The sequence below is a fragment of the Canis lupus genome, chromosome 17, assembly GCF_048164855.1.
Source record: "Canis lupus baileyi chromosome 17, mCanLup2.hap1, whole genome shotgun sequence".
NCBI classification, from domain to species: Eukaryota; Metazoa; Chordata; class Mammalia; order Carnivora; family Canidae; genus Canis; species Canis lupus.
The window spans coordinates 9,137,321-9,160,402 of NC_132854.1; the positions used below are offsets into that span (position 1 = coordinate 9,137,321).

The 23,082-nt window shown below is 42.7% G+C and overlaps 2 protein-coding genes across 6 annotated transcripts in view; one reads left to right on the forward strand and one right to left on the reverse strand.

The window, feature by feature from the left end:
• The window catches only part of BIVM (basic, immunoglobulin-like variable motif containing), a 39,694-nt gene extending 39,144 nt beyond the window's left edge, over positions 1-550 (reverse strand). For both annotated transcript variants that reach the window (XM_072782439.1, XM_072782437.1), the window contains exon 1: positions 155-550. The gene's annotated coding sequence lies outside the window, so the exon portion shown is untranslated. The remainder of the gene's footprint in view (positions 1-154) is intronic.
• A 127-nt stretch (positions 551-677) lies between these two features.
• POGLUT2 (protein O-glucosyltransferase 2) lies at positions 678-22,072 on the forward strand. 4 transcript variants are annotated; one of them, XM_072782433.1, is made up of 10 exons: positions 678-1,171; positions 2,943-3,148; positions 3,270-3,475; positions 3,964-4,041; positions 6,280-6,452; positions 6,574-6,811; positions 8,546-8,755; positions 9,459-9,548; positions 10,697-10,804; positions 21,962-22,072. In XM_072782433.1, the coding sequence occupies exons 1-10, from the start codon at positions 990-992 to the stop codon at positions 22,055-22,057; spliced, it is 1,587 nt and encodes a 528-aa protein (XP_072638534.1). In that variant the 5' UTR covers positions 678-989; the 3' UTR covers positions 22,058-22,072. The 4 variants fall into 4 exon arrangements, with proteins under 4 accessions (XP_072638534.1, XP_072638535.1, XP_072638536.1 ...); XM_072782434.1 differs by having other exon boundaries at positions 21,946-22,008; XM_072782435.1 differs by lacking the exon at positions 21,962-22,072 and adding an exon at positions 13,097-13,334.
• Positions 22,073-23,082: the final 1,010 nt, after the last annotated feature.

Genomic DNA, 23,082 nt, shown 5'->3' on the forward strand with positions numbered 1-23,082 from the left:
CGGCCCAGCTCTTGAGCCCACTTTCTCCCGGGAGGAGAGCGGGCCCGGCTGCAGCGGCCTCCGCTCGGACGGCCCCCGGCCTCCAGGCAGCGCAGGCGGCGCGCGGAGCGGCCCGGTGCCCCGCCACCTGCGCCCCGCCCGCAGCCCCGGGTACCTCTGCACTGTCCCGCGGGGTCGAGTCGCTGCGGCCGCCGCAGACCGGGCACGCGACCCGGATCACAGCTTCCCGCGCGCGGCGCGCCTCCGGCTACCCTGGGGCTGGCGTCTCTCGTCCCATTGGAGCGCGCGGGGACAGCGCCCTGGACGGCTGCGCCCGGCGGCCGGTTGTCAGATATCATGGACAACACCTTCCTTTCATCGTTTTATACCTGCCCTCTGCACGTGCGGAGGCTGTGGGGACGATTTGTTTTAAAAGATCCTAGCCGTGTCCCCGCACGCCACTCTGGGGGGCATCTAGTCTATGACTGTTCCCTGAAAGCGGTGGCCGCAAAGTCCATAAATAGGCGAGGGATGGTAAAGCCTGGCAGGATTTCCGCTGGTCCTGCGGCGAACTACACGTCCCAGGGAGCCCTGGAGCACGGACGCGGCGGCGCCGTCCACTTGGAGGAGGCCTTACTCAGCCCCGCAGACACGCGGGCCAATCCCCTCGCCCCGCACCTTCGGCTGGAACCTGAGTCCCATTTGCCCCCAATGATGCTCCAGCTGGACGAGCAACACCAGTTCATCTTTGTCCCGAAAAAGAGGAGCAGCGTGGTTCCTGCTGGTTTGAGCCAAACCACCGGCATCCTTCAGCTGGACAAGCCAGCGCTGCGCCCCTGATTTTCCGGGGGGAAAGCGGGGACCCGCGCGCGCCTGCACCGCGAGCCACCCCTCCCGAGGCGTGTTTGCTGCTGGGATCCGCCAACGCGCCCCTGCCCAAGCCGCGGCTGGTTGCGGCCACCTCTCACATTCCGTTTATCCGTGGATCATTTTGCGGGTCGGGCTTGTAAATGTTTAGCATTTTGCTGCTTTACTGCTTCTTTCTGGGGACAGCGCCAGCGCTTGCTGAGACTGGCGGAGAGAGGCCACTGAGTCCGGAGAAGAGCGAAATATGGGGACCCGGGCTAAAGGCGGCTGTCGTCCTACCCGCACGCTATTTCTACATTCAGGCGGTGGATACATCAGGAAATAAGTAAGTCCAGAAACAGCTCCCTAACTATTTTTGGAATGCAGTTAAAATGCATTGTTTCCCCCTTAATGTTTTATCCGCCCAAGAACTCTTTTTTTCTTTTTTCTTTTTTTTTTTTTTCCACGGCGGTTTAAATTCCAGGATATTTGGATGCTATCCACATCTGGTTGTAACAGTCTTTCCCTTCGCCATCAATTTTAATCTGTAGCTTTAGAAATAATTCCGCATTAGCTCTTCTCCTGGCTGTTTGGATAGGGACTCCCACAGGACTGGAGAGACAAAGCCCCTTAGCTGGAAGTACTATTTCCACCTCCTTTTGCATAAGCTGTTATAAGGAATTTAAACCCGGTTGTTAAAAACTCGGTTGGTTCATCTTTCTCTGGCGCTGCCCTCTGTTTCAGGTAGACCTCTGCAGGTAAGCATGTTTGGAAACTCAAAAATGAAGCACTATTAGAAACTTTACAATTGAGAGGGACAGTATCAAAGTGTGAATCTCCTGCGTGTTTGTAACAAACATTAGTTAAGTCCACTGAATTCCAACAGTTAAAATGATAACTCAAAACTTAGTTTTAGGATTCACGTACTCCTGAAATGATTGTCTTTTTTTATTGGTGGATGCTGACTGTGTATATTTTATAAGAAAAAAAAAAATCTTGGGTGTTCTAAGAAAATCTTCAAGAAGTTTTCCAAAGAAGAGGGGGAAAAAAGTTATCAATTTTGTCACTTGGCTATAACAATTGGGGGAACTAAATACCATCTTAACAATCTTAAGAGAGAGAGCACTCCCTTAAACAAACAAACAGACTTTTTTTTTAATTTTTATTTATGATAGTCACACAGAGAGAGAGAGAGACAGGAGACAGGCAGAGACATAGGCAGAGGGAGGAGCAGGCTCCATGCACCGGGAGCCCGACGTGGGATTCGATCCTGGGTCTCCAGGATCACCTCTGGGCCAAAGGCAGGCGCCAAACCGCTGTTCCACCCAGGGATCCCCGAACAAGACTTTTATACAGTGTCACTTAGATGATACACGACCTACTAGCTTTTGCCCATGGCTAAACATGATTTATAATACTGATCTCTTAAAGAATCATTGAGAGAGACTTTTCAAAAGCTCATTATCTTCAGAGGCACCATTTGACCACAAATTTCCAGGTGCATGAAATAAAAGGGTTAATAAGAATATTTTTATATATTGTGGTGCCTGAGCAGTTCAGTCAGTTAAACATCTGTCTTCAGCTCAGATTGTGATTCCGGGGTCCTGGGATTGAGCCCCCATATGGGCTCACTGCTCAGTGGTAAGCCTGCTTCTCCCTCTCCCTCTGTCTGCCCCCCCACCCCACCCCCGCCGTTTATGCTCTCTAAGAATAAAATCCTTAATAAAAAATAAAATAAAATCCTTAATAAAAAATAAAAATAAGATTCTGTTGTTGAGTTCTATTTCATAAACAATAGGATTTTTTTAAAAAGAATATGTTTATATATAGAATGCGTAAGTGGGTTCTATGTTTATGTAAATATGTGGTCTTTACATACTCCCTTGCAATTTCCTAATATGTTTGTTATTGTGGCCGTTTGTCATCCTCTGCTGCTTTTTTTCAATCTCTGATCCATCACATTCTGATACTACAAGCGTTTGAGAGAAGCAGCAGGCATATATATGTTAGGGGAAGACTATGGAGGAAAATAGTAAGACTCACAGACTGGAGAGCATAATCGTCGTGCGTTTGTGCCTTGAAATAATCTTTGTAACTTGCTGTTCTTCCCATGACAGTTTCACATCTTCTCCAGGTGAAAAGGTGTTCCAGATTAAAATCTCAGCACCAGAAGAGCAATTCACCAGAGTTGGAGTCCAGGTTTTAGATCGAAAGGATGGGTCCTTCATAGTAAGATATAGAATGTATGCGAGCTACAAAAATCTGAAGGTAGAAGTTAAATTCCAAGGTCAACATGTTGCCAAATCTCCATATATTTTAAAAGGTGATTTGTAACCTAATTTTAAAACAACAGTATTTTTAAAGCCATATAATGGAATTTCTTACCTGTTTTGAATGCTGAGTGAAATATTTACTGTGATATTTTGTTACTTGTGTGTAATTAGGGCCGGTTTACCACGAAAACTGTGACTGCCCTTTGGAAGATAGTGCAGTCTGGTTACAGGAGATGAACTGCCCTGAAAACATTACTCAGATTCAGAGAGATCTGGCACATTTCCCTATTGTTGATCCAGAAAAGATTGCAGCAGAAATCCCAAAAAGATTTGGACAAAGACAAAGCTTATGTCATTATACCTTGAAGGATAACAAGGTATGATTTGTGATTAAGGTTTGCTTATTTCCCTTAGTGATTTTTTGCTTGTTTGTTTTGACCATTTGGCTCTAAGAAGCTACAGATTTTTATTAAAAATCATTCTGTGTCGGGGCACCCCAGTGGCTCAGTCGGTTAAGCGTCTGCCTTCTGTTCAGGTCATGATCCTGGGGTCCTGGGATCATCCCGCATCTGGCTCCTTGCTCAGCAGGGAGTCCGCTTCTCCCTCTCCCTCTACTGTTCCCCCTGCTTGTGCTTGTGCTCTGTCAGAAAAATAAAATCTTTTTTAAAAAAATCATTCTGAGGATCGTTGTGATAAGCTTTACCTCAATGAAATCTGTCAGTACTTTTAGATTAAAATAATAAACAAAATGAAAAAAAAAAAAGAAAAAAAATAAAATAAAATAAAATAATAAACAAAATGGAAGTAAGGTTGATGGAAAATAAAGTTTCTAGGTTAACATAATAAATGTTCAATTCTCTTTTAGGTCTATATCAAGACTCATGGTGAACATGTAGGTTTTCGAATTTTCATGGATGCCATACTACTTTCTTTGACTAGAAAAGTAAGTATTTCTCTTCTCTTAGGTTTCAGCCCAGGTTTTACAATATAATTTTTAGTAGTCACAGCATCAGTGGTGTTCTATTCTGTAACTTTATTATAATACTATTCTGAAGCTTTATGTCATATAGGATACCTGTATTAATTTCCTTCGGGTTGGTGTCACAAAGTACTGCAAACTTGGTGGCATAAAACGGCAGAAATGTTTGTTCTCTCAAAGTCCTGGAGGCTAAAATGGGGAAGCAAAGTGTCAGTAGGGCCATGACCCCCAAATCCACCCCCACCCCCCTGAGACCTGTAGGGGAGGACCGTTCCTTCCTCTCCCTGTCTCTCATGGCCTACTGGCCATCCTTGGTGCTTCTTGGCTTGCAGCCACATAACTCCAGACTCTGCCCCTCATCACACGGCTTCCCACATGTGTCTCTCCCTTCTCCTCTGGTGAGGACACTAGTCATATTGAATTAGGGCCCACCCTGCTCCAGTATGATCTCAGCTTAACTAATTATATCTGCAACAACCATACTTCCAAATAAGGTCATTCTGAAATACTGGGGTTTGGGACTTCAGCTTATATTTTGGGGGGGACAGAATTCAACCCAGAACAATACCTTAAGGGAGAATGTCTTAGAATAAAATTGTTTTGGTACTAAACCTACTTTGAGCCCAAAGAAGGCTTACTGTATGCTAAATCCTGTTCCTGGGTGTAATGTGCTTTTAGCAGGGTTCTAGTGGAGTATCTAACAGTCATAGTAAACTGGCTGATGGGAAAAGTATACCCACACTGTTGCCAGGTGCCTAGTAGCTATTTATTGGATAATCTGTGTCGACGTCTTGATTGAATTACTCATGGAAAATCACAGTACCTTCTCTAGCTTGCAGAACATTTACAGTGAGTTTATTCTGAACATATTCTGAACATACAAAGCATCTATATTCCACTTCCTTTACCTAAACTAAGATGCTGGCAAGTTTTCCTTGCTCATCTGTGTTAATCCGTGGAAAAATAAGACTGCTCCTCAGGGCTCCAGTTTCTCAAGATGCTTCTCAGACTGACCAAAACTGTTCCTACTGTCTTATTTTTATATCTCAAACATTTACCGTGGTTTGACTAAAGAAAAAAAAAAAAAAAAAAACAGGTTCTTTTAACACATTTGTGCCGCCTGTCAGTAGAGGTGGTCTAGCTTGGAAATCACTAGTACTGGCTTTGGTGTTGGGCTTCCAGAATTCGGATTCTGGCCTCCCCCCACCCCCCCATTACTTGGGGGTAGGGTGTGGTATATTTTTTAAATGGGAACATCTAGCTCATTAACCAGGAACTAGGGTTAGAGTCCTAGTGCTTTGTGCTGTAACTGTTTTCCAGTAATTCCCTTTCTCTCTCTGATCATCCTAGAGTCTCTTGGCAGCATTAGAACTGAGATTACCTTTGTCATTTAATCTCTTTGTGAAGCCAGTCTGTTGGCCAATTTGGTTGTCACAGCAAGGAAATCTAGTGTGTGTGTGTGTGTGTGTGTGTGTGACAGTATTCTGAAAAATTACCCACCATTCAAATTGGGGTAATTGTCATCGCCTGAAGCTTGTGAATTTGGTTTTTCATTTGGTATGATTTCTAATGTTTATTGTGTTTCATTGCTCACTGGGTGGTCTGGCTGCACTGCAGGATAGAATATTAACCTGAATGCGGCCAAAGTGGAAAGGCAGGTAAATGCCACCCACCCAAGGAAGAAACCCGGGTGGGATTTGAGGTTGCTGAGAAAAGACAGCATGCACACTAGCCTCAAGGTGTGTAGCATTCACTTACGGCAGAGGACGGGGAGCGAGACCCAGCCCTTGCTGTGTGGTGGTCCCCCTGGGCCTGCAGATCTGCTCCCTCTGCCCTGCCCCTGTACCCACTCAGCACTGTGGCTGCAATCATCTCACTTACCGCTGTGATGGAAGCTCCCTGACCCCTCCTTGCAGAGTCTGAAATACAGCAAGTTGGGCAGCCTAAGGGCCATGGACACCTGGCTAAATACTTAAGCAGAAAAAGAGTACATTCACTCACAAGGAGGGAGCACAGCCCAGACTTCGAGGGCTCTATCTCTTGGTAAGGAAGCCTTCCCAGACCTGAGACCCATTCTTATGTGGCCAAGCAGGAGTGGAAAGACTGCAGCATGCATGAGGCTGCCTTTCCCAACACCTTGATCCATACATAGAAGGGATTATCCACTGCAACAAATGAAAATAAGCCATTTTCTTTTTCCAGGTGAAGATGCCAGATGTGGAGTTTTTTGTTAATTTGGGAGACTGGCCTTTGGAAAAAAAGAAATCCAACTCACAAATCCATCCAATCTTTTCCTGGTGTGGCTCCACAGATTCCAAGGATATCGTGATGCCTACCTACGACCTGACTGACTCTGTTCTAGAAACCATGGGCCGGTGAGAGACGGGTCTAAGATGACCCAGAGCCTTGGTTTTCTTTCCTTGCTGAGTTCTTTCCCAGCAGCCTTTGTGTTGTGATGGTTTGGGAGGAAAATCTATCACACTTTCTGTCTTCCAGAGTAAGTCTGGATATGATGTCTGTGCAAGCTAACACGGGTCCTCCCTGGGAAAGCAAGAACTCCACAGCTGTCTGGAGAGGGCGAGACAGCCGCAAAGAGAGACTGGAGCTGGTTAAGCTCAGCAGGAAACACCCGGAGCTCATAGATGCTGCCTTCACAAACTTCTTCTTCTTTAAACACGATGAAAGCCTATACGGTCCTATTGTGAAACACATTTCATTTTTTGATTTCTTCAAGGTATGACATCAATTGTGTCTAATCCTTTTTGTTTTTCTAAATGTCTTCATCTGGTGGAGGGAAACTGAGGCCTATAAACTATAGGGGTGAGAGATGTGAGCACCAAATTTAGTGAACATGAAGGCATGAGGCCCCAGGGACAGCTTTGGCAACATGGGTTGTACAAACTACCCAGACCTGACATTAAATATGCAGCAAGGGAGCATGGGGTCTGGGTAGAGCTAGAATTTTTTCCCCAAATGACCCTCAAGTTAAGTGCATTTCAAGTCCAAATCCTTTCTTATTATTAAATACGTGTATGTGATTTTACAAATACTTCTCCCCAGAGCATCATAACAGATCAAAGATGATATAAACCAGGTGTCTCTTATCAGACTTCCTGATGGGGAAATGTCTTGAAACCCATCCAGATGATTGCCTGGGAAGTCTGAGGATTAGGAGAACTTTCTGTATCTAAAATGTGGATTGCTCATGTTTCCTGGGGAGGGATCCATTTTCTAACCCCTTTTTCTAGGCAGTGGGGCACTGCCCGGTTCTCTAAACCACTAAATGGTTTTTAAAGACCCATGTCATGGAATTAAAGGTGGACAAAAGGTAGTCACCTGTCCTCTGTATGTGGAAAGGCAAGTGATTAACAAGCTCTATCCATGCTGCAGATGGCCAGGTTTTCATTTGATGGGTTACATGGCAACAGCTAGACTACATAATGCCATAAGTTGAATTGTCAAGTGTTTCCTCCATATGCATTTCATGGAGACTTTTGAAAGAAATGGTTGTATAACCAAAGAGAACTGTTATTAGCCATTCCTCATCAGAAGAAGTTCTATCATGCCATGGCTTTATTCCTACCTGTTGAATTTGCTACAGTGAAAGACTAATTGATTACCACAGCTCTACGAATATTTTTTTTTTAAGATTTTATTTATTTGTGAAAGAAAGAGAGAGAACACAAGCAGCAGGAGCAGCAACAGGAGAGGGAGAAGCAGACTCCCTGCTGAGCAGGAAGCCCAATATGGGACTCCATCTCAGGACCCCGGGATCACGACCTGAGCTGAAGGCAAACACTTAACCAACTAAGCCACCTACACGTCCCATATACAGATGTTTTTATTCATAGGTGCTCTTGCCCCAGAGCTTGTTAATTTCTTCAAGATTTGTGTGTAGCCATCTGATGTTTAAAAGGTATAGTTACCAGTATGGCATAGGCTGCCATCCTTAGGTGCTCACATGTGATCAGGAAAGTAGTAGAGAGATTAGAGAATCACAATAAATCTGTCTTTCCAGGCACCTGGGTGGCTCAGTGGTTGAATGTCTGCTTTTGACCCAGGTTGTGATCCTGGGGTCCTGGGATCGAGTCCCGCATTGGGCTCCCTGCCAGGAGTCTGCTTCTCCCTCTGCCTATGTCTCTGCCTCTCTCTCTGTGTGTCTCTCATGAATAAATAAACAAAATCCTTTAAAAAAAATCTGTTTTTCCTAGGACAGCACTCATTATTTTATTATCTGCTTTAACGTTGTCAGACTTGTGGCCCCTTTGTGAAATTTAGGAGAGCACTGCAAAAAGTTGTTAGCTCTAGGTCAGGTGTTATATGATAGCATTTACTCCATGGCAGAGGCAGAGGGCAACATCTGGCCTGTTTGTACCTGACAATGATGAGGCCAGAAGTGTGGGAAGAGGAGAATTAAAAGTGGGAAAAAGAAACTTAATGAGGCTTTTGTTTTACTGCTGACTTGCAGCACAAGTATCAAATAAATATTGATGGCACTGTCGCAGCATATCGCCTGCCATATCTCCTAGTCGGTGACAGTGTTGTGCTAAAGCAGGACTCCATCTACTATGAACACTTTTACAATGAGCTGCAGCCTTGGACACACTACATTCCAGTTAAAAGCAACCTGAGTGATCTCCTAGAAAAACTCAAATGGGCAAAAGATCACGATAAAGAGGTAAGGTCAGTCTTTTCTACCCTCAATATCAGAGGTTCATTTTAAATGTTTTGTACCTGAAAAGCATTTAGGATGCACAGATATAGACCCTTACCTGTAAATGGGAAGCCATCTCTCCATGGTAGCACATCAGTCCTCAGGGTGAACACAGGCATCAGATCTTGGATTAACTATATATACTCTGCACTCAAAACAAAAAGCTGAATATTGGCCTTGAGTATGCTCTCTCTTTTGGTCAGGTTGATCAGAGCCCCAAGCACTGCCTACCTCTACAGGCAATATGAAAATTAAGATGGCCAGACTGGCAGGAAGCAAAACTAACTGCTATAGATAAATATGCAGAATTGCATCGAGTAAACTTCAAACGAATTGCTGAAAATTGTCGAGGCAGTGTATTAAGCTTTGTCTTGCATTTACTTTACAAAGTCATTGTTACTTCATTTAATGTGTGCCCTCTCTCTGCAAGAAAGGCTTAATTCTAGAAGGTCCAGTATGATTCCTCACACCTGCAAGTCTAAAAAACCTCCCTTTAATTTGAGCATACCCTCTTAAGTGTTCCCTTTACTGCAGAAGACTCCCCTCAAAGATACTCTTCCTGCATTGTCCTACTATATGGGGACTCTGAAGATCAGTGTGCATACGTCTGCATGGGAGAGAAAAAAATGTGTTTCATTAAAGGCCTTTGTTGTCATTGTTCCCACAGGCAAAGAAAATAGCAAAAGCAGGACAGGAATTTGCAAGAAATAATCTCATGGGCGATGACATATTCTGTTACTATTTTAAGCTTTTTCAGGTCAGTATTTTCTAAAAGAACAGACATACAATTTGTAACTGGACATGTTAGCCGCAAATAATATTTCACTTAATAGTTTCTAAACTAATATAAGAGGATATATACAAGAGAAGTATGTATACTTCTCTGTGGGCAAAAACCAGAGACCAACATCAAATAGTGATAAAAATAGTACAAAACCAAAGATCAGCTGGAGGGGAATGCTACAGTATCATGGGAAAAGTGTTTATGTTGGCACTCTGTGCTATATGGTTAGGAAATTGGCCTCTGGTCCTGCAAAGTTACTGCGTGTGGATGTGTGTTTTCTGTATGTACAATCTTGATGCTGCTTTACCAATTCTTTGTTTAAACAGTGCATGGTATCTTCAGACCTATAACACTGACCCCCATATGAGCCATGACATCTCTTGAAAAGTATTTTCATAGATCTAAGCATTTAGGGATTATAATCAAAGTATATCTGATAATTTAAAAGGCTGTTTTTTTAAAAATACAGTAGTAAATAAGTAGTTTATCTCAGAATTGCAGGTCTTGAGCCCCAAATCTTAGACTCTGTTGCAGAACAAAGTTGGTCTGTTTCTGGTCTGCACTGACTCCTCCACCTTTTTCACCTTCCCAGGGGGATGTGCAGGGTTGGAGAGGATGAAGTGTGTAAACTGAAGTATCAGGGGATTTACCATCTGAATTCCTAAAGATCCACAGGGTTGTGTTCCTTCATTCTAGTGCATCTACTAGAGCATAACCACCCAGCCCAGAGCTTAACACAGAGCAAGCGCATTATGAACAAAGGTGGTGGCTGAGGCTCTGTGAGCCATGTTGGGAATACGCTCTGTCCTCAAATTCCTAATCAAGAGGAGATCCTGTGCACAGTTATTGTCACTACAAGGCAGATGGTGGCAAAATCAAACCCAATAAGTTGTATAAATGAAGGAGAGGTCCATTTGCAATAGGCAGCTAGTGTCCAAAAGGCAGCCACCTCTCAGAATCTCTGTTGTTGGGTGTTTAAAGGGAGCATGAAGAATTGTGTGTATCACAGTTTGTTAGATATGAGTTAAAAAGGACCATATTTTAGCAAATTCCAGTGCATCTAATTTGGTGAATGTACTTCAAATTACATACGGAACACTTTTGAATTGTTGCTTACACAGGAATATGCCAGTCTGCAAGTGAGTGAGCCCCAAATCCGAGAGGGCATGAAGAGGGTAGAACCACAGACGGAGGACGACCTTTTTCCTTGCACGTGCCATAGGAAAAAGGTAACCAGAGTTAGCCAACCTCACAGTAAGACATAGTGCGGTTCTAAGTCCTCGCTCATTCCTGTATCATTCAGCCAGGCAGCAAGTATTTGAGCTCCTCTGGGAGCCCTCATGCAGTTCAGTCTGCCGGAGAGGTGGATGTCACGGACAATGGCCAAGCCCAAGAAAGGGCACTGACATGCAGATAAGAGAGAAGACACGGAGTCCCCCCAGCAAAGTGGAGGAGAGCCTTTTTCGAACACGAGAATTCAGATTATGTGGCATTCAAATAGATGCTTACATGTGAAAACTATTTTCACATGTATCATGGGAGATTGGTTTGACAAAGTTCATTATCTCAATTTAGAGATGAAAAAAAGATATAACCGTGATCATCCATTTCATCAGATTATTCATGTAAAGGCCATCTCTGTTGATACCAGCGTATACTGATTTGATTTATAAAAGACAGATTCATAGAGACTTGTAAGGCTAAAAAGGACCTTCAGGGTCATCCAGTAAGTGCCTTCATTTTATGGTTAACAAAATGAGCCTGAAGAAGAATTTAGTTCAGAATCATCTAGCTGGATAGCGAAGCTAGGACCAAAAAACATTCTCCATCATCAGATTGTGTGCCTGCTTGTGTGTAAAGACATGACGTAGGAGAGGAGAGTTGTTTTGATTGCAGTTAGTTTTTGTATAAAATTGTAGTATAGACCATACATATATATCTTAGATATATATAGATACATATACAAGCTTAACAGTATTCTTTTTTTTTTTTTTTAAGATTTTACTTATTTATTCATGAGAATACACAGAGAGGGGAGAGAAAGAGAGACAGGCAGAGGGAGAAGCAGGCTCCATGCAGGGAGCCCGACGTGGGACTCGATCCCGGGTCTCCAGTATCACGCCCTGGGCTGAAGGCGGCGCTAAACCGCTGAGCCACCGGGGCAGCCCCAGCTTGACAGTATTCTAAGCAATGTCCTCATATCACTAAACGGACAAACTCAAAACTGTGGTATTGTGACCAAAGATAAGAAGGCAGATTTGGCAATTATTATGCCTATCTCACAAGGAGCTTTAACAGGCATGGTTAGGGGACACCGGCCTTCCCCGCAGGGAACCTGCTTCTCCCTCTGCCTATGTCTGCTTCTCTGTGCCTCTCATGAATAAATAAATAAAGTTTTAAATAAAAATAAAAGAAATAGTTGCCACTCTCCCCAGTGGTGTGACAGAACCAGTTTATACAAGGCCACTGACTGTGACATATTCAGGAATTTTGCATACTGGTTAATTTCTGGTAGCTTGGAATATGCCTGGTGGGAGAGTCACCATGACAACAACAGGTGCTACAAATCAGAGTTTTGGTTATTTTGTTTTTATTTTTGGGGGAGGAGTACTGACTGGCCACTAAGTAACTAACCGTCCCTCCCACCAAAAGTGGTACTAAATCCATTTTAACCCCTGTCAGTGCTGGAAGTTCATAAAATGAGTTAAAGCCATTGACCAAACAAAAATTGCCAGAATCAGGAGCACCTAGCGGGTTCAGTCAGTAGAGCACATGACGCTTGATCTCAGGGTCATAAATTCGAGCCCCACATCAGGTGTAAAGATTACTTAAAATCTTTACAAACAAAATGCCAGAATTGAAATGTACACCCTCATAAGATTTGTGATTTGGTATCATAACACTTGCCTCCAGATGAAACTGGGCAGCTTCTTTCTCCAGTCCTCTTTTTTTTTTTTTTTTTTTCCCCCTCTTCATCTAAGTGATTTTGAGGAGTGCCAAATCAGTATCTTCACTGACTGGTGGCCTAGAGGCTCTGTTAATTTCTTCTTCATTGTCTGCGTTGGCCCTTCACTGACGTGATTCACAGCACAAGGCCCTTTACAGGAATGCAGACACACATGTTTGTGTTGCCCATCAGTAGTCTGATAGAACACAACGTGACTTTCCCCAGGGGTGATTCCAAGCATAGTCCTAGACCCTATGAGCTTCCAGCACCAACTTGTCTGTTTTCCTCTTCCCATTGTTTTTTTTTTTTAAGATTTTATTTACTTATTCATGAGAGACACAGAGTGAGGCAGAGACACAGGCAGAGGGAGAAGCAGGCTTCCCACAGGGAGCCTCATGCAGAACTTGATCCCAGGACCCTGGGATCATGCCCTGAGCGGAAGGCAGACACTCAACCACTGAGCCACCCAGGCACCCCTCCTCCTCCCATCTTGAGAGGAAAATAGTTAACATAAGTTTTCTTGACTCATGTAAGACTTCTTGATGACACTAAATATTTTGCTTCTTAATTGCAGACCAAAGATGAACTCTGATATACAAAATACCTTCCTTTCAAATAATGGTGCTCTGAAGACTCTTCTTAACTGAAAAGAAGAATATTTTTAAAATATTAATTCCATGGACAATATAAAATCTGCTACGTGATTGTCTGGATTATAAACATGTTTCTTCTTATTACACAGTATTCCCATGACGATCCTTCAAGGCACAGTTTTAAAATTTTATAATAAAACCACTTTTATTTTAAAGGCCTATGTTGTTCTGATTATTGGCCGTGTTTGGACTATAGAGTGGTGCACAGAGGAGTCTGGCCTCGGTGTGGAGCATCACAGCAGCCACCACCCACCCGGACACATGGTTTATATGACAAAGCAATGAACTGCGGTCTTTATGCCACATTACTTTGGAGATTCAGTCTCATGGCCAAACATAATTCTAACACCTATACCTTACAAGGCCTTTCATGACCGGCCCCTGCCTGCAACCTTAATCCAGTTTCTCACCACTTCCTAATATGTACCCTGTGGTCCAATAATACCAGCCCCTTACCATTCTGTCGACGCCTTGTTTCTTACAAGGTTATGCTTTCTCTTCGTCTGGAATGCCAGGACTCTCTTCTTCTGGCTTGGATACCCTCCAATGCACATCTCAGAAGCGCCTCTTCTAAATCTGCTCATCTGCATACTTGTATCACTGTAGTTACCCTGAGGTGTGGTAATGATCTCATCATCACCAAAGCTGAAGCAATTTGACTGTAGAGACCATGATATTCCATATAATCTAATAGGGTGCAGGTGCCTGCAACCAGAAAGGCTCAACGAATATCAGATATGTGAATACTGAAAACCACTTTGAAATGGGGTTAAGAGAATTAAAAAGAAGCTAGAAAGCCTAACACAAACCATAACAATGTCCTACAAATCATTTTTTTTAAGATTTTATTTATTAATCATGAGAGACACACAGAGAGAGGCAGACATACAGGCAGAGGGAGAAGCAGGCCCCATGCAGGGAGCCCAATGTGGGACTCGATCCAGGGACTCCAGGATCAGGCCCTGGGCCAAAGGCAGATGCTCAACCACTGAGCCACCCAGAATCTCCCTACAAATTCTATTTATTTATTTATGTATTTATGTATTTATGTATGTATTTATTTATTTATTTATTTATTTATTTATTTATTTATGATAGTCACACACACAGAGAGAGAGAGAGAGGCAGAGACACAGGCAGAGGGAGAAGCAGGCTCCATGCACCGGGAGCCCGACGTGGGATTCGATCCCGGGTCTCCAGGATCGCGCCCTGGGCCAAAGGCAGGCGCCAAACCGCTGCACCACCCAGGGATCCTCCCCTACAAATTCTTTTAACCAATATTTTCCCTTCTATCTAGCTTTCGATTAAATATTGCAAATTTTTTAAATTGTGGGATGTATCCTATACACAGAAGAATATAAAAGAATATATCTGCATTTTGCAAATAATTATAAGAAAACAGCCATGTAATTACTAACAAAGATACTTTGCTTGACGAAGCTTTAGTCAAGCTCCTGAACTTTCAAGGGCTATCTGCATTTCTTCGTAAAATCTGGTTTGGGCAAAATCTCTGCTAAGTTGATTTAGAATCTTCATTCTCCATATCTGATCACTCTTGTTGTCTAATGGGGTTCCTGGTCCTCCACCATCCCCCAAGTGATTGATTATGCTGGCATAGTCTCAGCAAGAACCCTGTTGGGTCAGATTTGCCAGAATCTACACCCTCCCCCCCATCCCCCCATAATCCTGATGATTCCCAGTAATTTTCTATCCACTGACCTCTACCCTGCCCCTTGGCTGTAAATCCCCACTTGCCTGTGCTGTATTAGGAATTAAGCTGGTTCTATACTGAGATCTCTTTTCCCCTTTATTGCAATAATCCTGAGTAACTTTTTTTTTTTTTTACCACTTTACCGTCTAGCTCTGATTTTACTTTGATATTACCAACACAGGTTGAGAAATGAAAAAACTGTTTCCTTAGAAGTGCCCTCCTGTTGCTCACCCTATTATCCCCTGCTCTTCTGTTCCCACTTGACCACTGTTGTGATGGTTGGGATCATCTTTCCCTTGCACTAATTTACAGTGTTACCACCTACATATACTTCCTTAAGCAATGTAGTTGAATTTTGCCTATTTTTAAATTGATATAAATGGAATCACACTGAACATATTTTTGCTGTTACTTGCCTGTTGATGTATATAGTGACAGTCCATTTGATAGAGGAGAGCTAGATTCTTGTCTCACAGAGTCAAAGAATGAATTTCTCAGACCACAGAGAGTGAGCAAAGCGATAGAAGTTTAAGCAGAGATACAGAGAAAGCTCTCAGAAGTGAGAGGGGTCCCAACAGCGTTGCCACTGGGGTCTTTTAGGGCAGACTTTTATTAAAGCCTAGCCAGGGAGCCTACAGCCTTGAGATTCTTGTGCAGCCTTGGTTTGAGCAGAGACCATTGATAACACCTTAATGACTTATTTCTTTGTGGCCTGGTGTGTTTATGTGATTAGTAACCATCAAAAGGAGATACTCCCTAACATTTTGGAGCTAGGGAGCCAGGTTTATTATTTTTTTTCTGTTTTTACTGTCTTATTGCTGTTTTCCTGGGATGGGTAGGAGCCTGACTTTGGGCAATTCCCTTAGCTTTCTCTGCCTAGCCCCATCTGCCCTGAACTCATTCCTACATCACATTCACTTATACATGTAGACAGGATTTCATTGTATGAATAGGATCGCCCTTTTATACATTCTGTTATAGCTGGACATTTGGGTTGTTCTTATTTTTTGGCAATTCCAATGAAAGCTACTATGAGCATTCTTACTCATGTTTCCTGGCTCCATTTGCTTAGGAATAACATTACTGGTTTATAGAGTATGTACGTCTGCAATTTTACTAGATGATGTCAAACAACGTTCCAATTTGATTGTCCCAATTTACATTCCCAGCAGAGTCAAGGATTTCCAGTTGCTTTACCTCCTTGCTAACACTTGAAATTATCAGACTTTGAAAATTGTTTTGCTAATCTAGGGTAAAATGATAATATTATGTTTTAAATTCTCATGTCTCTAGTTACTAATGAGGCTGATCATCTTTTCATATGGTGACAAACCTTTGTGTTGCATTTCTTATACAATTTTTATTTGTTTATTTACTGTCTTTTTTTTAAAGATTTTATTTATTCATGAGAGACACACAAAGAGAGAGAGGCAAAGACACAGGCAGAGGCAGAAGCAGGCTCCATGCAGGGAGCCCTACGTGGGACTCAATCCCAGGTCTCCAGGATCACGCCCTGGGCCTAAGGCAGGTGCTAAACCGCTGAGCCACCAGGGCTGCCCTTTATTTACTGTCTTTACTTCATTTCTCTACTAAGTTGTTTGACTTCCTGGTAGATTCATAGAATTATATTTTAGAACTAGTACTTTGTTGATTGAACCCGCCACATACCTTCTTCAATTCTTATTGCAATGTCTTAGATTCTTATTGCAATGTCTTTTAATGTTCAAAAGATGATGATTTCTTTCTTTCATAAATTTTTTTATCTTTTTTAAAAATTTTATTTATTTATTCATGAGAAACACACAGAGAGGCAGAGACACAGGCAGAGGGAGAAGCAGGCTCCATGCAGGGAGCCTGACGTGGGACTCGATCCAGAGTCCCCAGGATCATACCCTGGGCACTAAGCCGCTGAGCTACCAGAGCTGCCCTTTCTTTCATAATTTTTTATGGGTTGTTCTGAGGATCGGTACAGACATTTCGATTTGCACACAATTCTTAACGTACATACCAAAAATTTTATTAAAAAATCATGTAGTTGTGATTCTTTTTAAAAAGTGACTCCAGTGACTTTCCAGCTTAAAATTTGGAGGCAAATTTTCCTTAGTAGTATATCAAGCACTAATATCTTCCAATGTTGATATGCTGTTTTATTAACAGCATTAAATGCCTGACTATTAAATGCACGACTGATTCTCAATTGCCATTTATATGCTTTGTATTATAGGATATAAAAACTACCCCATTTATGGAATGCTGAGCTAACACCCAAGACAATCAAAGCCTCTCATATTCACTATCCCACTATTTTCTGGTTGCAGCAAAAACATAAACCAGCAAATAATTTCACTTCTTAAAAGAAAGAAAAGTATTTACACTTAAGAAATGGGATGAGTTGGAATTCTTCTATTGTTTCTAGAGCTACTAGAAAAAAAATTGCATTTACAAAACAGTTGATAAAAATACTCTGGATTGTACAAGAAAGAAGACAAGGACCACTGCTAAGGCATGATGTTAATTAGACTTGGCTTCTTTCTCTTGCTTCATCAGAAGCTGAACTCTCTTCATTCTAGTTTCTCCATTTTCTCCAGGTTTTATTTCTTGGTTAGCCACTTCAGCCTGGTTTCCCTTTGTTCTCCTTTTCCCTTTGGTTTGCACTTTTTTTGTCTGGAGATTTATCCTTTTCTGCTGCCTATTTTGGCTTTATTTCTACTTTTGCAGGAACAGGTTTGGCCAACAACCTCCCCCAGTCCTGCGTGGAGCTGACCTTCGTGTTGGGCATGTGGGTAGCAGGGTCAGCACACAGAGAGTCTTCTCAAAGCCTGGCTGCCTGGCCACTGCCACTCCTACTGCCCCAAAAGATGGTAGCACAGGAGCAGGGAGAAGGGGCAGAGGGAGAAGCAGACTCCCTGCTGAGCAGGACACCCAATGCGGGACTCTATCCCAGGACCCTGAGATCATAACTTGAGCGGAAGGCAGATGCTTGACCTACAGAGCCACCCAGGTGCCCCATCAATATTTCCTTTTATGGCTAGTTAGTGCTTTTTGTAACTTGTTTAAGAAATCCTTCCCCTACCAACACCCCCCATCACTGAGCCAGTTTCCTATGTGTAAGTTGCCTTCTGTGTAAGTTTCCAGAGCTGCCTCAGCAAATTATTACAACTTGGTGACTTAAAACAGTAAAAATTTATTCTCTCAGGGACCTGGAGGCCAGAAGTCTGAAATTAAGGTGTAGGCAGCATTGGCTCCTTTCAGAAGCTCCTCCTTTCATGCCTCTCTTCTAGCTTCTGGTGGCGTCTAGCAATTCTTGGTGCTTCTTAGCTCTTAGACACATCACTCCAATCTCTTCCTGGGTCTTCACAGTGATTTTCCCCTCTGTGTGTCTCTGTATTGTCTTCTCTGTCTCTTATAAAGACACTAGTCATTAGACTTAGGGCCCACCCTAAAACCAGGATGATCTCTGTTGAAAGCTTTAATTATATGTGCAAAGACTTTATTTCTAAGTAAGTACATTTCACAGGTAGGCATGTTAGGACTTGGACATATCTTTTTTGGGCCACCATTCTACCCCCTACATCTTCTAAAAACATTCCTTTTGAAATTAGGAGCAGCACGAGGATTCCCACATCACACACTACTTACTGTTCAATATACTGCTGGAAGCCTGAGCTAGCACAGGAAATCTAAAAAACAAAGTAGAAAGTAGGGTTGAAAAATAACCAATAAAATTGTCATTAAAAGCAGATAACCAGGCACCTGGGTGGCTCAATGATTGAGAGTCTTCCTTTGGCTCAGGGAGTGATCCTGGGGTCCTGGGATAGAGTCCCAGATTGGGCTCCCCAAGGGAGCCTGCTTCTCCCTCTGCCTGTGTCTCTGCCTCTCTCTCTCTCTCTCTCTCTCTCTGTCATGAATACATAAATAAAATCTTAAAAAAAAAAAAAAAAGATAGCACACCTGGGTGCCTCAGCAGTTGAGTATCTGCCTTCAGCTCAGGGCATGATCCTGGAGTCCTGGGATCAAGTTCCACATCGGGCTCCTTCCATGGAGCCTGCTTCTCCCTTTGCCTATGTCTCTGCCTCTCTCTCTATGTCTCTCATGAATAAATAAATAAAATATTTAAAAAAAATTTAAAGTAAATAAAAGCAGATAACCAGCCTCAGTATACAGAAAACCCAAAAGAATCTACAGACAAACTGTTGTAATTTACAAGAGAATTTTGCATTTGCTAAATACAAGACCAACATAAAAAGTTCAATTGCATTTCAACATACCAATTAGTAACAGAAAATGAAATAAAAATGTTTAAGATAGCACTTACAATAGCTTTGAAGACTCTGAAGTACATATTTAAGGAACTGACTCTAACAAAAATGGACAAGACCTTCACAGAGAAAATTACGAAAACCTAAAAAGAACTAATGAAATTGAAAAATATTACATGTTCATGGATTGGCTAAATCGATGTGAAAGATGTTATTTCTCCCCACATGGTATATAGAGTCAAAGTAATATCAACCAAAATATGCCCTGCCTCTTATTATGTGGAACTTAGTGAACTTCTTCTTTAAAAATGTACAGGCCCAGGGGCACCTGGGTGGCTCAGTTAGATAAGTGTCTGTCTGCCTTCAGCTCAGGTCATGATCTCAGGGTCCTGGGATCAAGCCCCACACAGGGCTCCCTGCTCAGCGGGGAGCCTGCTTCTGCCTCTACCTCTGCTGCTCCTCTGGCTTGTGCACTCTTTCTCTGTCTCTCTCTCTCAAATAAATAAATAAAATTTAAAATAAAATAAAAATGTACAGGCCTGTAAAGTACAAGAAAAATTAAACTCTCTAGAGAAAGGATGAATTGGGAAGAGTTTCCCTACTATGAAGCAAGACTTTTTATAATCCTATAATATTTAAGACCATGATATTAGTGCAGGGATACAAAATATAAAACAATAACAGAATAGTGCTGCATAAACAGATGCAGAGCTGTGCATATGTGGAAAATCAGTCTACACTCAGAACTACAGGAAGGTTTGGAGAAAGGTTGCACAGTGCAGTGCAAGGAGTTGGGTTTAATGATTCTGGTTCCAATTCCAATGTGTGGGGGGGGGGGGGCGGGGGGGGGGCGGCGTTCCCTACACTACCAAGCAATTCTCAGACACCAGCAGCGTATCCTAGAATTCAACTCCATTCTGACACTGTCTACATGGAGATGGCATCAGATTCCACAGGTTATGAGCTGAGCCCCATGAGACTGCCATCTACTTCAGACTGCAATCCCAAATCCAGGTTGTTCAGACCAACTGGCTATAAATCATAGATTACTATGACCCCTTCTTTGGTTTCAATTAATTTGCTACAATGGTTCACAGAAACCAGGAAATCATTTTACTTGCTAGATTACTGGTTTGTTACAAAGGATATCAAAGGGTATGAATCAACAGCCAGATAAAGAAATACTCAGAATGAGGTCTTCAACTAAGGAGCTTTTGTTTTGGGGCCCAGTGGCACATGGTTCTGGCTCACCACCCTGGAAACTCTCTGAGCCCCATCCTTTTGGGGTTTTATGGATGTTTTATCATAGAGACATGACTGATGGAATCATTGGCCATAAGTGATTGACTCAACCTCAAACCCCTCTCACCTCCTAGGGTAACCCACTAGCCACCTGGCTGGTTCCCTTGGTAACCATCTCCCATTCCTAGCTACTTTACAAGTCATCTCATTGCCATGACAAAAGACGCATTTATCACTCTCAGGAAATTCTAAGGGTTTTATGAGGTAGGTGCCAGAAATGGGGATAAAGACCAAAAATATATTCCTTATTATAAATCACAATATCACAGGTATCCATATATGGAAGAAAAGCAATTCAATCCCTAGTACACAGTATATCTAAAGATCAATTCCAGGAGGATTAGACAAAAATGCAAAACATACTATTTTTAAGCACCAAAGAGGCTGTCTCTATCTTATGCTAGTAGTATAAACTTCAGCAGCTGAAATGGCTGAAGAACTATTATTTCCTTTACTCCGTGGCTCTGATAAAGTCCTAGGAGTTACTACCAAAACCTCTAGAAGTTTCCAGAACATGTGTTCCTCATTGCACAAGTCTTTTTTCGCCTCAGCCTGAGAAGGTTGCCATTTCAATCTATCACAATGGCATTGCCACTGACGGCCTGTGCATGTTCCCTGGGCCTCAAATGACCTGCTAGCATAGCAGGAATTCCTTTTCTGAACACCATGTCTACTAGTAAATATAGGTGAAAAGTAGGTGCTGACAGGATGGCATTCATAATACATCTCTGCTTGTCTTATAAATCTTTTGTTTAAGTGTAAATGAGGAGAATTGAAGATTCCAATGAGGAATTCAGGAGGACTGACTTTGTTGAGTGTAGAATGTGTAACCTGTTGATGGATGGTAACCTTGGCACGTCTCATGGGTCAGCGTCCTTCAAAGTCTGGTTTGGAGAGCCAGATTTTCAGTTTGAACATTTGAGCTGGGTTTGAGAAGTTGAATTGAAAGCTTCGTATGCTCATATAAAAGTACCTAAATTTTTTTCCCTCTCCAAAAAAACATTTTTTTGCAACTTTTTCACTTTTCTGCAATTTTTTTACTCAACAATGCCTCAAAGATCATGGGAAGATATGCCTGCAGTTGTAATGCTTCTTGTGGTGTGAGAAATCTGGCATGTCCCCAGATTTCCCCTACCCATCAAGGGTTCATAGTAAAATAGTCCTGCTGTTGACATTACAAAAAAAGAAAAACAGGGATCCCTGGGTGGCGCAGCGGTTTGGCGCCTGCCTTTGGCCCAGGGCGAGATCCTGGAGACCCAGGATCGAATCCCACATCGGGCTCCGGGTGCATGGAGCCTGCTTCTCCCTTTGCCTGTGTCTCTGCCTCTCTCTCTCTCTCTGTGACTATCATAAATAAATAAAAATTAAAAAAAAAAAGAAAAACAATAACAGACAAATAAGAAAACCACAATACATCATGGATCTGTTTCTGAAAGAGGATTTTTGCTACTTCCATTTGGAATGAAAACTTTCTAATTGATCAAATTCTTCTTTCCAGCTTTCTCTTAAATTAGGAAAAAGATTCTGGGAACAAAGCATTCCCTGAATGGAACCAAAACCACACCCGTCGGGCAATAAGAACTTCTCTGAGCCAACAAGACCCCATGTGATTCACTCAAGACCACGATCTGGCACTTTGGAGATGGTCTTTGAGACACTAGTCTATTGCCTTCTGGGTGTTGGCTTCACTGAAGTAAACTCCTTTCTTTTGTCACCACCACTCGTTTCTGCCTTTGGATTTTGTCAGTAGGAGCAGCTGAGCCTGGTCTGTTTGGGACCCCAGGGAGCCAGGTCCTCTCACACTCCTGGGCCCCAGCTACCTTTCCATAGTCTTACATTACATTTTTCTTAAGAAGAATATCTGGGATATGGAGAGAGGATATGGCTATAAAGAGTAGATTGAGGCATACTTGTGGTGATGGATTAGTACTGTGTCTTGATTACAGTGCTGGTTACCAGAATATACCATGTGATAAAACTATACAGAACCCATGCACACACACGCACATGCACACACACGCACATGCACACACGCACACAAATGAGTGACGAGAAACAGGGCAGTTACCACCTGCACTGGGCTTGGAGTAGATTTATTCATCTAAGAAATAGTGATTTGCCAGGCATGACTGCACACACAGGAGATTCGAGGTAAAACAATCACAACAAAACACTCTGCTTCATGGAGAGTTTACAGTTCAGTGAGGCAACACACATTCACAATATATTAGGGGACTAGGATAGAAGGATGGAAAGAGTGGGTGAGGTGATGAGGGAAGTCCACACTGAACAAATGACATGCAAGCAACGAGCCCAAGGAGATGCAGGGTGAGCCACTGGAGGAAGAAGACCCAGGACAAAAATCCTGTACTGGAGGCATGTCTGATGGGTTCTGGTGTGAGGACAGCAAAGAGATCTGGGCGCTGAGAGCTGAAGGAGCCAGGGAAGGTGACCAATAGGAAATAGAAAGGTGAGAAGTGACAGGACTGATCATATTGTTAAAAAGAAAGCCACAGGCCCCCAATACAGTCACTTATATTAAGATCCCACATTAGCAAACCATGACTTAATACTAACTTAACTGCAGTTTTGATTCCCCCCACCAGCACCACCACCAATGTAACCTTTAACCAGT

What these genes read in the sequence shown, in the direction of transcription:
- POGLUT2 (XM_072782433.1), top strand. Translation starts at nt 990, where the DNA reads ATGTTTAGCATTTTGCTGCTTTACTGCTTCTTTCTGGGGACAGCGCCA. An exon ending in GTGGATACATCAGGAAATAA is followed by an intron (nt 1,172 to 2,942) that starts GTAAGTCCAGAA and finishes TTCCCATGACAG; the next exon opens with TTTCACATCTTCTCCAGGTG. An exon ending in GCACGTGCCATAGGAAAAAG is followed by an intron (nt 10,805 to 21,961) that starts GTAACCAGAGTT and finishes CTCTTAAATTAG; the next exon opens with GAAAAAGATTCTGGGAACAA.